The sequence below is a fragment of the Notamacropus eugenii genome, chromosome 1 (assembly GCF_028372415.1).
Source record: "Notamacropus eugenii isolate mMacEug1 chromosome 1, mMacEug1.pri_v2, whole genome shotgun sequence".
In the NCBI taxonomy this organism is placed as follows: domain Eukaryota; kingdom Metazoa; phylum Chordata; class Mammalia; order Diprotodontia; family Macropodidae; genus Notamacropus; species Notamacropus eugenii.
Genome location: NC_092872.1, coordinates 179807033 through 179823576, shown reverse-complemented (window position 1 = coordinate 179823576; position 16544 = coordinate 179807033). Strand labels below are relative to the sequence as shown.

General features: G+C 40.1%; 1 protein-coding gene across 3 annotated transcripts in view; it reads left to right on the top strand.

Annotated features, from left to right (window-relative positions):
• The window catches only part of FBXW4 (F-box and WD repeat domain containing 4), a 120100-nt gene that overhangs the window by 11945 nt on the left and 91611 nt on the right, over positions 1-16544 (top strand). For 2 of the 3 annotated variants that reach the window (XM_072620600.1, XM_072620582.1), the window contains exons 3-5: positions 4906-5091; positions 5587-5719; positions 14815-14909. In XM_072620600.1, the coding sequence (XP_072476701.1) occupies positions 4906-5091; positions 5587-5719; positions 14815-14909 (414 nt within the window). The remainder of the gene's footprint in view (positions 1-4905; positions 5092-5586; positions 5720-14814; positions 14910-16544) is intronic. The other variant, XM_072620591.1, reaches the window with a different exon arrangement.

Genomic DNA, 16544 nt, shown 5'->3' with positions numbered 1-16544 from the left:
GTGATTATCCTAAGGCAACGGTTATAGGAAGGAACCTTCTGTTTCATAACCTCATACTTTTCCTTGTGCTTCTTAACCCCATTGGTTACCTTGTCATGATCTATTGCTGTGGATAATGGTAGTGGTGATGATAAACATTCACAAAGTGGTGAGAGGTGATTTATGAGGAGATCCACATCTTCTACCCTTGCCTCAAAAACCCCCCAAAAAACTTTTGATACTTTTGTCATGTGTAATTTGCCCTTTGATTGTGAAGGATACCATCATCTTCCCAGTCACTTGGACTTACCACTTAGCGTCATCCTCAACTCCTCCCTCCCTCTCTCACCCCCCCCATATCCAATCAGTTGACAAGTCTTGTCATTTCTAGTTTCACAGCATCTAATATGCACTCCCTTCTCTCCTCTGACACTGCCACCACCATGGTACAGGCCATTATCACCTCATTCCTGGACTATTGCAATAACCTGCTGGTGAGTTTCTATCTCAAGCCTCTCCTATTCCAGGCCATTCTCCACTCAGCTGTCAAAGTGATCTTCCTAAAATGAAAGTTTGACCATGTCAGCTTCCTCTTCAACTCTAGTGACTCACTACTGCCTCCAGTATTAACTATAAAATTCTTTCTTTGTCTTTTAAAGCCTCCCCCACCCCATAACCTGCCCCCTGCTACGATTCCAATCTTTTTACTCTTTAACACATCCCCACCCCATGTACTCTGCAGTCCAGTGATACTGGTCTTCTTACTGTTTCTTGAATATGATATTCATCTCTGACTGGGCATTTTTACTGCCTGTCCTGAATGCGTGGCACTCTCTCCCTCGTCATCTCTGCCTCCTAACTTTCTTGGCTTCCTTCAAGACTCATCTGAAATCCTACTTTCTGCAAGAGGCTTTTCCTAATCCTCCTTAATGCTAGTACCTTTCCTCTGGAGCTTTTCTGCAGTTTATCCCTGATATATCTTATTCACACATGGTTGTTTGTGTGCTGTCTCTTCATTAGATTGTGAGTTCCTTAGGAGCAGGGACTTTTACCTTTTTTTTGTATCCCTAGCACTTCGTAAAGTACCTGGCACCTTTGTTTTTGTTTAGTTGATAAATTGTGTCCAGCTCTGTAACCCTGTGAACCACATTGTCCATGGGACAATGCTCTTGGCAAAGCTACTAGAGTGGTTTGCCATTTCATTCTCCAACTCATTTTACAGATGAAGAAACTGAGGCAAACAGGGTTAAGTGACTTGCCCAGGGTCACACGGCTTGTAAGTTTCTGAGGCCAGATTTAAATTCAAGATGAGTTTTCCTGACTCCAGTTTCCGTGCTCTATTCACTGTACCATTTCACTGCCCAATCATCTTATAATGAAGATTAAAAAAGAAAAAGAAAAAAACAGTTTAGCAAAGCTAATCAACATATTCACTGCATCTGACAGCATGTCTGATATTTCGTATCTACAGTCCTAACCTCTGCATGAAGGTTCATTTTCTCATCTCTCATCTGGGGCTTAGTTTTTTCATTATAATTACATATTATTCAATTTCATTTTAGTCCTTTGATTTCCTTTGTTGTAGTTGTGTATATATGGTTTCCTAGTTCTGCTGGATCAGTTCATGCAGGTTTTCCCACATTTCTCTGAATTCTTTATTTCAATAACTTCATATAGTTCAGTAATCTTCCAACCAATCAATCAATGAACAAGCATTTATTAAGCACCTATTACATGCCAGTCACTGTGGTAGACACTGGGATACAAAGATAGAAGTAAATGATTCTTTCTCTCTAAGATGTTATACTCTGGCCCTGGGAGTACATGCACATAGATAGGCATGTATAAAATAAAAGGTGATTTTGAGAGGAAGGCACTAGCGGTGCAGGGAATATATGTATGACAAAAGGTTTCATGTAGGTCATGTACCACAGTTCGTATAGCTATCCTCCATACAAGTTCCTACATATTTTCTAATTACTTAGTACCACAAAAAGTGCTGCAATTAATATTTTAATATATATGAGACCTTTCTGTCTTTGACTTCTTTGGAGAACATTCCTAGCAGGAAGATCTAAGTCAAAGAGTATGAATATTTTAGGCACTTTAAAAAAATCATTCCAAATTTTTTTCCACGTGATTGGACCAATTTAAGCTCCACACCCGTGTATTAGTATGCCTGTTGTTTCAAAACCTCTTCAATATTGACTATTCCCAACTTTTTTCATCTTTGCCAATTTACTAGGTGTGAGGAGAAGCCTCAGAGTTTTTTCCATTGTTTTTCTCTTATTAGTGATTTGGAGCAGTCATATGGTTGTTCATAATTTCTAATTCTTTTGAGAACCATTTGTTCAAATCCTTTGATACTTTATCTATTGCCAACCTTGCTTCTTAATAACCAGAAAGTAAGTTCTTTATTCAAGACTCTGTCCCTGAAATGTTTTTTCCTGATCACACTAGACTAGTCTTAATCAGTTTGGCAAATAGATCACAAGCAATTACCATCTTGTCTCTCCCTGAGAGTCTTTACTATTCACATAGGTTTTATTCTGGTTATTGGGTCCCTCACTTACCCTCTTCTCTGTTACGTGGATAGCCCATATTTATACAGGAGGTGTTGGGCACAAATGTATATCATGTTGTGTATAAATGTGGACATCTCTACATACTTAGCACATGTTAGGTGTAATATATGCAAACACTTGTAAAAACCTCGTGAGTAGACATCTGAGCTGCATTTAATGGCCTGTCAAGTCAATTTGCAGAACTTTTTCTCATTCCCATGGCAATTGTATTAACAAGTAGGGGTGGAAAGCTCACTGTCTTTGTTCTTTACTTAGGACTTGTAAAACACCAGGGCTTTTAAGAAAAGTAGGCTCTTGCACATTTATCTTAATCAGCAAACTTCATTAAATACCTGCTCTATGCTAGACACTGTTTAGATACCTTGTTGAAGTGTGCCTGGTAAGATGTGGGCATCAGTAGATTGGTGGGGAAGGGGCTTAGTCATCACCAGTGAATATTCTCATTGCCTGGCCATGTTCTTTTCCAGAGCAGCTCGCTGAGTATCATGGGACTAACCTGAAGCTTCTAACCCTTATTCCTACTGAAGGACCTCAAAGAGGATCTTTAACTATTTGTAGATTTGTCTTATCAGTCATTTTGTGAGAGCTGACTATTTTTTTGTAGGCTCTGCACTGTTGAAGACTCCTCTGTCACTGTCTTTTTCCATTGTCACACTTGTCCACTAATACAGAAATGCAGATCTGTCTCTTTAGTGAGAATCTAGCTATCTTATCGGTACGTTAGGGTCCTTTCTTAAATGGGTTTATGGTTTACACTAACAATTGGAGCTTTTGCTCCAATAGGAAGAGGAAAAGGGGGGGGACTGCTGGTGGCACCTCCTTCCTCTTTGTCTTTCTTCCCTTCTGCTCTCATTGTTCTTTAGAGTAAAAGACATGGGACTAGAGACCTCACAGCTGAGCCCTTGAACTTTGAGTTAGAGGATATGAAGTGAACAGGAAATAATTTACTCATCTGACTGGAAGTTTTATTCTTATTCCCAATATTTGCAATCCCAACTTTCTATCCCCTTTACTAGTAAAAATCCCAGGGTGTTAAGTAGTGATTCAGAACTGGAATGCTTTCTAGGAGAAAATATGTAGTTTGCTTTTAAAGTTTGATATCTTTTTTTAAAAATAATTTGCATTGATATTTTTGTTTTTACATCACTCATATTTCTCATTGCATTGCTTGCCCTCATACTTTCCTAGGGAACCATCCTTTATAATAAGCAATTTTTTAAAAAAGACAAAAAAGTTCAGGAAAACTACCCAACGTAGCAAAAAAAAAGTTTGATAGTATATTCAGAGTTCCATACTCATGGCCTCCTGCCTCTTAAAAGTAGCATATGTCAGGGCGGGGGCAGGGAGAGTGCTTGGGATGTTAAGGGAGGACTAGCACATGTGGTGTGAGGGCTTGCTGGACCCTTTTCAGAGCTACTCATCCACCTTTGGTGTCTACCTTCACCCAACTCTTACTCGTGGCTCCAAGAAGTTGTAGTAAAGGCAGTGGTCACACTCCAGTAAACCTTCTTGGCAGATGGGCTAAATGAGGTTGAGGAATCCAGGCCTCAAACCTGTTGGTGAGTTAGGAGGATGCCTACCCCAAGCATGCGAAGACATGGTATGGGGGAATGAGAACAAGTTTTTCCAAAGGCCATAATGGTGGCTGAAGCAGGCACTGTGAAGCACTTAGGGCTTGGCCAGACATTAAAGACACTAGGGTCATCCACTGCATCCTGAGCCATCTCCAGTTGTCTTACCATTGGACCTGGATGACTCTGAAAGAAAGAATGAGACGGGCAGCTTTGTGCAACTCAGTCTCACTTAAATCCTATTCATGAGCAAGTCAAGATATCACTCCGTGTTGTCATTGGTCTTTGGAAATGAAGGACAGATAAAAAATAACAACAACAGTGTGCAGGGGTAGGGAGGGTAATGGTCATATATCTCTAAGATTACTTCTACCTCTACCACTTTGAGGAGGTTGGGGGGAAGGGGATGAAATTTCTTACCTCATTTTGAAAGACAGAGAAAAAAAATTATAAGACTATTTTGTCAGAAAAAGATGGAATAGAACAGTGAAACCCAAGAGAGTGATACTCCAAACTCAGCTATTATGATATCCTGGATGGTACTTCAGTGAGTGTTGTTGGGAGGCAGTGGCAATTTACAAACAGTGACCACCTTGCTGTCCCCTTCCTAGATAGGTAGTTATTTGCTAGAGAGAGGAGGGCTCTGATTCTGATAGATCACTGCTAGATGGAGGACTGTCTAGTGGGACTCTAGTCTCTCTCAAGGGGTACAGTTGGCTTCTGTGTTGATGTTCTTGTTGACCCATATCTTCTTGTTCTGATATCTGCAGTCTGATGCCCTGGATGCAGCTAGAGGGTGGCTGTTTGTACCTCTCCCAAGCCGAAGACATCCATACCTACCAGCTTTGCCCAGATGGCTCCACCTTACACCGCCGGCCCCTGGCCATTTTTTCTGGTCATGAGGAGGATGTGTGCCGTTTTGTGCTGTCCAGTTCACACGTTGTCAGCGGAGGAGGGTAAGGTCTCCCCTGCCTCCTAACCTTGTCCCTTCACCACTGAGATCTGTCTTTGGTTAACTTAAAGGTCCTTTTACCTGCTTTTGGAATTTTTCTTTCTACCATGAAACACCTCAGCCTTAGACCACAGAGAAATGAGTTGTGGTTTCTTCCCAGAGCAGAGCTCTTTAGAGAGGCTTGATGCAAGGTAGCTAATGGTGAAAAGACAGAGAGGCAGGGAAGGGGAGTCTTGACTGCAAAATGGAGCAGCTGTCAGTAACCCTTTTGCTGAACAGTGGATAATTTGATTTGGCCCTTGGCTCGCTAAACCCGAAACATACTGAGGAGGTGAAGGTGTCTAGAGGTAAAGGGCTTTGCTATGACCAGTCCTGAAGCTTAGTAGGGTCAGGGAGGGCCCTGGAGAACTGGGGTGGTTGTGCAGCCATCTTGTCCTTATGCAGTGGGCATAATTGGTTATTGTATGTGTGTGAAGATGTCTCCCAATTTTTCTTTTAGAGATGGAAAGATTGGCCTTCATAAGATTAATGGTACCTTCAGCATCAAATTTGCAGCTCATGAGCAGGAGGTGAACTGTGTAGATTGTCAAGGGGGGATCATTGTGAGTGGCTCCAGGGATAGGACAGCAAAGGTGAGTTGGGTGTCTTTTTCCTACATGTTAACTCTTGTGATTGCTGATGGTGTGTGTGTATGTGTGGGGGAGAGAGAGAGAGAGAGAGAGAGAGAGAGAGAGAGAGAGAGAGAGAGAGAGAGAGGGAGAGAAAGGGAGAGAAGGGGAGAGAGAGAGAGAAACAAGGTATGAAATGGGTGGAAAGGAGCCTTGAGGCTCAGGATTGGCTAAAAGTGTAGAGAGTACAATAAAGAGTTCACTTATGTGTGCCTGGCATGCTACTTGTCATGCCAGGCTGTATCCCAGCCAGCTGGCCCAGCAGAGGAGCCGACGGTAGTTGGGAAGGTAGCCACTCACTTGAAATGTGCTGTGAATTTAAAAAGGACAGGCTGGCCCGATTCTTTTCTTATTTAATTTCTTCAATATTGTGAATTTAGTTCTGACCTCAGAAAGCTATTTTTAAAATTTTCCTTCCCCCACTCACTTTCTTTTGGGTGAGCTAATTTTTGATCTTCTTGTTTACAAGTCAACAGGTTGGTGATGTTATTATTTTTAATATTACTACTACTTCTTAGTATGAAATGGTTAAGAAGTGGTATAGAGACATTTAGAGAAGGTCCTTATCTATTCCTACATCACCAAGCTTCTCTAACCTTTGAATGAGGTTACCCAGGAGAATACCTAGCTCCTAGCCAAATAGATTTCCATCCACCAGCCATGGAGAAATGGTTCTATGTTTTTACCTCCAGAAGCCTCCCTCCACCCCCAGAAGTAAACTTTCTGAATCTGTGCTTATTGTTTGCCCTGTGAGACCTGCCAATGAAATTTTGCTGACAATTTGGGTGACTGCTGAGGCAGGATAGGATCTTATTTGTCTCTTTCTCAGGCTCCATGGTACTAAGAAGGGTAAGATACTTGTTGGTGTCAGTAAGCAGGTCTTCAAGACACACAACAGAATGGATTAGGGAAGAGACAAGTTGGTGCTTTCCATAGTAACATTTCTGATTCCCTATGCTTCCTACTGTTCATTTCAGTTCAACAAGGATTTTTAAGCATTTGTGGTGTGCTAAGCATTGTCTTAGACACTGGGGATTCAGAGACAAACAGAGCAGTTCTTGCCCACAGGTACTTGCAGAATTTAGGAACACCAGTGAAAAGGAGGCAAATCCAGTCATCTGTAGCTAAGTAATCTTCTTTTTTCTTAAATTTTATATTTTGTAAGATAATCACATAAACAAACACAAGCCTAAGATCTCTGAGAAATCACATAAGGAGCAAGTAATTTTAATTAAAATGTGTATCATAGATATTGTCTACCTGCCCCTGGAATCATACCCCATAATGTTGTAGGCAAATTAAAACCTGTGAGGATAGAAAATGAAATGAAGGCATGGCCTCTTACTCTCTGCTTTGCTACTCTTTCCTCATATCTGGGATTTCCTTGACATGGCTGCTACTGCCAACGTGTTTAAAGGGATCACCCTTTTGCTAAAGATCAAACCATGGGAGCCCTCTGTGCAGATTTTCCTATTTTTCATTGTTTTTCCTTTTTCCTAACTGTGTATGCTATAGTCTAGAACAGTGGTGTCAAATTGAAATGGAAATGGGGACCATTAAATTGCACATAAGGATCCCTATGGGTCACATTAACTTAGAAAAGCATGTATGTATTAATATTATCAATGTTTGTATTTCATTTATTTTGTTAAATATTTCCCAGTTATATTTTAATCTGGTTGAGGCCTCACTGGAGAGTGTTGTGGGCTACGTGTTTGACACCTCTGGTCTGGTCTAGAATATATGCATAATGATGAGTGTGCACAACTAAGTTTTACAATGGAACACAGAAATTTTGGCAGCATTGACTAGTTATGTTTAATAACTAGGTCTGTTTAGTTTATTCTCACTTATTTCAATGTGAAATATTGAGTTAAACACACTAAAGGTTCAGGTTTTTACTTTTGGCTCAGGTTTATTTATTTATTTTAAATATATTTATTTATGTTTAATTTTCAACATTCACTTCCATGATATTTTGAGTTCCAAATTTTCTCCCCATCTCTGTCCTCTCCCTATCCCAAGATGGCATGTAATTTGATACAGGCTGTACATGTACATTCCTATTGAGCCTATTTTCACATTAGTCAGGTTGTAAAGAAGAATTAGAATCAATGGGAGAAACCACAAGAAAGAAGAAACAAACAAACAAAAAAAGAGAAAGCAAACAATATGCTTCAATCTGCATTCAGATTCCACAGTTCTTTTTCTGGATGTGGACAGCGTTTTCTATCCTGAGTCCTTTGGAGTTGTTACGTTGTTGCATTGCTAAGAAGAGATAAGTCTCTCAAAGTTAGCACACTGTGGCTGTTACTGTGTACAGTGCTCTCCTGGCTCTGCTCACTTCACTCAGCGTCAGCTCATAGAAGTCTTTCCAGGTTTTCTGAAGTCTGCCTGCTCATTATGTCTTATAGCATAATAGGATTCCATTACATTCATGTGCCACAATTTGTTCAGCCATTCCCCAATGGATGAACATCCCCTCAATTTCCAGTTCTTTGCCACCACAAAAAGAGCTGCTATAAATATTTTTGTACATGTGGATCCTTTTCCCATTTGTATGATCTTTTTGGGATACAGACCTAGAAGTGATATTGCTGGGTTAAGGAATATGCACATTTTTATAGCCTTTTGGATATAGTTCCAAATTGCTTTCCAGAATGGTTGGATCAGGTCACAACTCCACCAACAATGCATTAGTGTTCCAATTTTCCTACATCCTTTCCAGCATTTATAATTTTTCCTATTTTGTTATGTTAGCCAATCTGAGGTGTAATGTGGTACCTCAGAGTTGTTTTGATTTGCATTTCTAATCCATTTCATATCTAAATAGTGATTTAGAGCATTTTTTCATATGACTATAGATAGCTTTAATTTCTTCATCTGAAAACTACTTGTTCATATCCTTTGACCAGTTATCATTTGGGGAATGACTTCTATTCTTATAAATTTGACTCAGTTCTCTACATATTTTAGAAATGAGGTATAGCTCAGGTTTTTAAAAGTGTGTTTTACAGTCTCATCCATCGACCATGTGTTTGCCTCCCTCTTTTTAGTTGCTTGGGTTTCATGCAAGTCTGGGACAAATGGCTTGTTTTTGTTTTTTTTACTAGTCTCTGAATTAGGTTTGCCCCTTTTTCTTGTCTTCATGCTTACCTTCTTCACTCAAGCAGATCTTACCAAACTAATCTCGTTTCTTTTTTTTGTCAGTTTTCATAGGATCATAACTTTAGAACTGAAGGGGCTTTTGAGGTCATCTAGTTCAGTTCCTTCCTTTTATAGATGAAGAAACTGAAGTCCAGAGAAATTAGGTGATTTAACTAAATCATACAAAGTAAGTGGCAGAGCAGGGAATAAAGTCCGAGTCTTCTGACTCTGAGTCTAATGGTTTTTCCATTGTATTCCACTGCTAGACCTGGAGCCATAAATATAGTATACCTGGGGTTCATTGAGTCATTTGGCAAAATCTTCCATACTAGCCTTGTAGACAAGATGGAATGTGTGCTATATACAATATATACATTTATATGAATTTTCAACTGGTTGAATGACTGTTCCCATAGAATAATTTTTAATCAAAAGACTTAAGTTTAGGATGGAGGACATGTGACTAAATAATAATTTGTGTGAAAAAGATAAAAATTAATGCTATCTCAGCCTGTTTTTGATAAAGTATCTAATACAAAGGAAATTCTATTTCCACTGTCTTCTGCTCTAGTCAGACCACTGAATGTTTAGTGTTTTTTTTTTTAGTTCTAGTTGCTACATTTTAGGAATTATTTTGACAAATTGAAGCCCTTCCATAGGAATGTGACTAAAATGATCAGAGGACTGGAGACTATGTTTTAATAGGATATGTTGAAATAACTAGGAATATTCAGCCTAGAGAAGGGAGATAGCTGTCTGCAAGTCATTTGGAAACATTCAGTAAACAAGCACATATAGTCATTCATGTTCAGGCACTCTTCTAGTGCTGAGGATGCCGAGATAAAAATGAAATAGTCCCCTTCCTTAAGGAGCTTCTATTCTATTATGGAAGACACCAGATATACATGAAATATATGAAAAATGAATGCAGGGTATTTGTGTGGGAAAGGCACTAGCAGTTGAGAGGAGGGAGGAGGATCAGAAAAGGCCTTATATAGAAAGGGGTGCTTGAGTTAAGCTTTGATGGAAAGTGGGGTATCCAAGAAGTACAGGTGAAGTGGGAATGCATACCAGGCATGAGGGCATGGAGTTGGAGCAGCAGCAAGACAGTTTGACTAGACCAGATTTTCTCAAGTTGTGCTTCAAGGAACCCTGAAATGTCGCATTTTTTAAAAACCTCATGTTGTTTGTTAGTAGACATGAAAATATAATAATTTTAGTGGATTTTACTATAAGACTTCTGCCTAAGTTTTTTTTAAACCATTATGTTTAAATGTTTTGTTCTACCATTATGAAAAAGTTTGACTAACACTGGGCTATACCATAGAATACATGAAGGGATGCAATGTTATAATAAGCCTAGAAAGATGGATTGGAGGCAGGTTGTGGAGGACTTTAACAGCCAAAAAGAGTAGTTTATACTTTGTAGGTAACAGAGAACCACTGGAGTTACTGAGCTGGGGAGTGACCTGATCTGACTTGTGTTTTAGGAAAACAGCTTTTTGTAATAGGTTGGAGAGAGGAGAGACATAGCAAGGTAGGGAGAACAATTCGATTTTTGTAGTTATCCAAGTGAAAAAAAATGAGGGTCTAAACTAGGATAGTAGCTGTATGAGTGAAATGAGGATAAGAGATACAAGAGATGTTGAGACAGAAATGATAAAATGTGGCAGTTGATTGGCCATGTGGGCTGAAGGAGAATGAGCAATCAATAATTACGAGGTTCTGAACCTGGCTGACTAGAAGAGTTGTGGTACTCTTAACAGAAATGGGAAAGTTTGGAATAATCAGTGTGGTTGTATTGTTTCCTACAGTGTTCCTCCTAAACAAACAAGTAGGAGCATAGGTTCTGGGTGGTGAAAGTAATCCAGGATTTGATTTGGCAGAGCATTAATGGTGATGGGACCAAGTGACAAGGGATATGAGAGCAGAGGATGGTGTGATGTTGAACTGATTGACTATAGCTTCAATTTTGGTAAGAAAGGAAAATGAAACCAGAGCAGGATTGATGATCTGGAAGTGTACTGAGAGGCAGAGGGACCTATTGGTCACTGTGAGAACAAAGAATAGGTTTAGGAAAAGTAAGGCCTAGGGAGAAGTGGAAAGAGATTGTACTTAGATAAAGCAATTCCAAAGTTCTTTGTTATAGAAGTGGAACACTTGTGACTGATGGTGAGATTAAGGAGGTGACTTTCCATATGTGTGGCTGTGGTGGAGTGAAAGAGTAAGTCGTGGAGTTTGGGAGATTGAGGTATTGAGAGGCCAAGATGTTTGATGGAGTGTCATTTATAAACATTGAAGTCCCCTAATACAAGGGGAGGTGTTGAGGTAGAGGGAAAGACTGTAAGCCATGTGCTGAACTCCTTGAGAAAGGAAGGTGGGTGACGTGGTTATCCTGTTAGATAACTGCTGAATTAGGTTTCTGGATAGAATGAACTTCAAAGGAGGAAGAGTTTGCTGAATGATGGTGCAGAAGGAGGATCTGGAAGGGAGCAAGGGGTATGTCTCCTCCTCCTCCAGTTCTAGTGTGTCAGGAGGCGAAAGAGAGGGTGCAATCAGTACTGGAAAGAAATGGCCAAAGATTCAGTGGAACAGGCATTATAGTTGTTATGTTGAGACCCAGATATGGCAGAACTAGTAGTAATGGGTGAAAACATTAGAAAGGCAGATTTCAGCTAGATAAAAGGAAAAACTTAACAATAATGAGAGCTTTCCTAAAATGGAATGAGTTACCTTGATAGTTAGTGGGTCCCTTGTATTACCACTACCCTTGGAGGTCTGTAAACAGAATTTAAATGACTACTGGTCAGTGATGTTAAAGATGAGAATCTTGTTCAGATATGGGTTGTACTCAGTGACTTCAAAGGTCCCTTCCAACTCTGACCTTCTGTTATTACTCAAGAGTTTCTGAGTACTCAGGACTTTCTGGATTCCATCTCTCCTCATTCCTTCTTGCTCCTTTTTTAACTTTCCTTCCTTCTCAGCATTTAACACAGTGCCTGGAACATTGTAGGTGCTTAATTAATGTTTATTGTATTGAATTCCTTTCTCTTTCCCTCCCCGCCTCTCCTCCCTTTTTTTGATTCTCCTTTATGATATGTCTTCTGCTATTAGAATATAAATTTTTTGAGTTTAGTGACAGTTCTGTTTTCTTGTTTTTGTATCCCTAGTGCTTCCTCAGCACAATGCCTGGCACGTAGCAAGTGCTTTTAATAAATGCTCACTCTTATCTATCTGTCTGTATATCTATCACATGATAATATCTCTATTTTTACAGCTACTCCAGTACGCTTCTGATAACCTTTTTAAAGTCTTTAATAAGCCAGAGATTTTATATGGTTACTCTTTGTCTCTCAGAGCTGCTCCTACAAAAGTGCAGTTACCTCTTTTTATGGAAGAAAGGACATTTTTTTTTTCATAAAAGAGAGAAGAAAAAATCCTGCCAGGTTGCTGTAATGCCTTTGTTGGCAACTGAAACTCGAAAAAAAAGGGAGACCTTTTTCTCTTCCCTAATTTTAGGCTTGTTGATTAATTTGGGCTGATTCTTTTGCTGAGATGCACTAACATGGGAAGGTTCCATCCTGAGAGTGTGTCAAGTTGAGATCCTTGATATTTGTGGGTTGCAAAGAACAAAGTCAGCCCACTTATGCTGCTAAGTAAGAGGTTACTTCTTCAAGCATAGGCAAGGGTGAAAGTGTTAGAGATGTAGCAGTCTTATCTTCCATCCTCCAAAGGCTCAGACATTCACTCACATTCCTAGGGTGATGGTGCAGTTCAGAATACACTGGAAGGGCCATTTTCTGTGGGAGTTTTCCGAAGTGGTACTAGGATATCAGAGTTACTTTTGTAGTCCAGTTCTCTCTTCCTTGGGTTAAAGAAGTTGTTAAAAAACTGGGGAGTACTTTAACCTTTATAGTGGCTAATCCTTCCCCTGTAGGCTCGGTAATTGATTACTTAATGATGATTTCTCCTCATTATTGTATGTCATTGAAAAAGATGAGAACTGGATGAATAAGGATGACTTTAGCACTTGTAAAATGGATGACATTTTTTCATATGTTATGTGAAAAAGAGCAATAGGGGTATATAGATTTAGAGCTGAAAGATATTTTGGAAGTCAAAACAGTAGAACTTCCTGACTTTATATCTAAGAAAACTGAGTTTTGAAAAGGTTAAATGATTTGCCCAAGGTCACATGGGTAGTAAGTGACAGACCTGGGATTTTGAATTTGGTTTCTTGTCTCCAAATCTGTCATTCTTTTACCTGCACCACACTGCTTCTTTAAGGGTCTCCATATGTTTGCTCTCTATCTCTTTGGGGAATGTTTCTCTTTGGTGGTAGTTATCTCATCGCTGAAGCAATAACATTTCAAAGCTGACTGCACAGCCTTCACACCCATAGAGAAGTAATAGTAATAGTACAGCTGCATTTTGAATATTGAACCTACTTGAAATAGAGAACAGAGTAATTATTTACTATAGAAATGAGAGTGTCTGTAGATAGGTCAGGCAGGACACAGAGTGGAGAAGGGATGATTAAGTACAGTATATAGTATGTATGGTTTCTTCTTTCCTAGGTTAAATTTCTCTCTCCCTTTCTCTCTCAATCTCTCTCTCCCTTTCCCCTAAAAAAATTCTCTTTAAGAAATGTTTCACTTTCCTAGCATGGAAGAGATATTATATGACCTTAACAAGACAAGGATCATCTCTGTTACCACTTCTACTCACAAACCTCAAAGAATGTTTTCTTTTTATTCTTTCTTCTAAGGTCCTGATTGAGTTTAGCTTATTCTCCTTTTGGGAAGCTTAGAGGTCACTTGGTTCATGTTCTTTCCTTGGGATTCCTTTTTGCCTGATGCCTGGGGACAGCTCTGTTCATTTGTGGTTTTCCTTTCTGTTTGGGTAGAAGCTTATGTTCTTGTGTGTATCCTTTCTAAGATTGGGGGTTGGGGATGAGTAGCCTTGTGCTTAATGGGAAACCTTTAAATGCATTGAATCCTGAGAGGGCTCTGTGAGTGTTGATTAGTGTTAAGCTCAGAGTAGCTGCTAATGTACATTCCTTGCTGATAGGGACCAGATAGTGTCCTCCAAGCAATATTTTTAACCTGTGGGAGATATGGAATCTTAAAAGAGTTAAGCTTCTCTGTTGCTTTTGGTGACTCTAGGGCTAAATTCCCTGCTGACATGAATAGCATTGGATCCTAGGCATTATCAACAAATAAACAACAAACACAACCACCTTCTCAGCTTTAAATTCTGCCTGTCTTTATTTTTATCCTTCTATTTGTCTGTTTTTATTTTTCTCTCTGTAAGTAAGTTAAAATTATAGTGAGGGGTGGGACAGGTGAAAGTCACAAACTTAGAGTACAGTGAGAATGGTATATGCCATCATGCTACCTGTTTGGAGCCATAATTCAGTTTAGATCACTGAGGTTGCCAGACCCTGACAATAAACAGACAGTCTAGAAAATGTGGTTTGTTTGGTGGAAATATGGGAGCAAAAGTATAGTCTCTGCCTAGGAGTTGGGGCATTTGTAGTAGGAGTGCTTGAAGCTAGGGGTGGGGTTGGTTAAGGCATTGGCAATCTTCCTCCTCTGTTCTGAGTTATTGTTTTTTGTCCTTCCTTCTCTGAAGAGGACCATGACATCAGCAAGGTGATGTCGTGCCTTGCAAGTGAATTGGATTTACGTGAGGCAGGGCTTTGCAAAGTCAGCAGCCTCACTCTCTCCTCCGGAGCTATCTGGGTCCACTGGAAAGATACAGATCAGGACAACTGGAGAGAGTCTCCATGTCCGGAGTTCTAAGTTTTTGGAGGATCAAGAGAGTCCCTGCAGTAGTTTTCCTATTCCCTGATATCTTCCCCCTGATTCCAGGCAGTGGCAATGAGAGCAGTCACTCTCTTATGTTTTTAGGTGTGGTCTCTATCTTCGAGCCAGCTGGGGCAGTGCTTACACACCATACAGACTGAAGACCGAGTCTGGTCCATCGCCATCAGTCCTTTACTCAGGTAACAATTGCATATTTTTGGAAAATCTTATCCTATGAGGCTTATGTCTTGTTTTTTTTTCTGTAAGAAAGGCAGCTTGAGATAAATTGTGTATGTATCTACAAGACTGTAATGAGCAGCTCTCTTGGAGAGTTTCAGAGTCTCCCTGGTTGATTAGAGGTAGCTTAAGTCTGAATCAATTTCCTAAACACTGATGTGGGGTTAAGATGGCCTTCAGAGAACTGTCTTCCCCAAGTATCTCTTGACTGGATCATCCAGGCAAAGATGCTAAAGGTGTGGTATAACTGGAAGGCCAGATGTACTTTTGGGGACCTCACTGAGAAGATTTTAGCAGGAAGACTTACTATCTGTGAAATGTGGCATTCACAGCTATCCCTGTGTTAGTCTCAGCAGTCTGAAGTACTAGTCTAATGTGGGGACAGAAGAGGGAAGATATGAGTTATAGAGGCTCTAGTGTATATCTAGGGAAGTTTATAGACTGAACCCAGATAAGATTCCTAAACCTCTGGAGTTCTAATCCTGGAATATGTCTGTAGGGGTTGAGATTATCAGCAGTTGTAGCATTCAGTGACCTAAGCTTCTGAAGCTCAGATCTTTGTTGGATTTGTCCTGTCCCTTAGGCTAAATTGAGTCTCTTCAGCATAGCCTTTGAACAGGTGGGCTTTGTTGTCACCTTAGCACCTCCTTTCCAGGGCCCTCTGGGCTCAATGAGTTGTCCCCCAGTATCCCTTCTCCCCAGCAGGGACCACAAGCTCTTCCACACTTGCTCTGTCACAATATTTACTTAGCATCTTTCTCTCCCTACCCCCCACCAGGTGATAGATGGTAGGACCACAGAGACTGCTACTCTCTAAACCTGGGTTAGAGTTACTCTTTTTATAAGAATGAATCTCTCCTTCCCTATCCTGCTCCAACCTCCTCCTCTTCATTCTATAGAGTCTTTACCTTCCCTCCTGATACTTTCTACAGCTTCCTTTCAGATTTTTTTTCTCCAAAGAATTAGAGCCGATTAGCCACGTCATTAATTCTTCAATTTGACGGCTGATATAGCAGGGCCTGAAACACACTGCTGATCCCAGAGAATGGAGACCCCATTCTTTAGCATACTGACATGGGAGAAGTTAATTAAAATTCCACAGAGTGAAGGTGTCGGCTAACCTATAAACCTGTCGCTCTTTAGAACAAATTATTCTGGCAATCTTAAGAAAGAGAGAAGGAAAGACCAAGAGAGAGGGAAAAGACCCAGTGTGGGAGCATAGGGTTAAAATGGGCAACTGATGTCTGTTCTCTTTTAGTTCCCCTTAATACTTGTCTTCTTCCCAAGCCAGTGAGCTCATCTTAGGATGCTGTTGGCTAACCCCATGCAAGGAATTGGGGAGGGGAGATGGTTTCTAGGAGTTAAAGGGAGTGCTGACTGTTCTCTGATATGTCAAAATTCACACCAGATCAGGGAGATCAGATGAGGCTCTTCAGGGCTGGAGATATTGTATCTATGAATTCTGAGGGGTTAGTTTACATGGACAAGAGTGTAGAAAAATACTCCCATATCTCAGTATTCCAGTTAGTAAGATTATATCTCCTACTGGAGTGTAATATAGTAGCAGCTAAACAGTTGTGTTGCATTGCACTACTTTC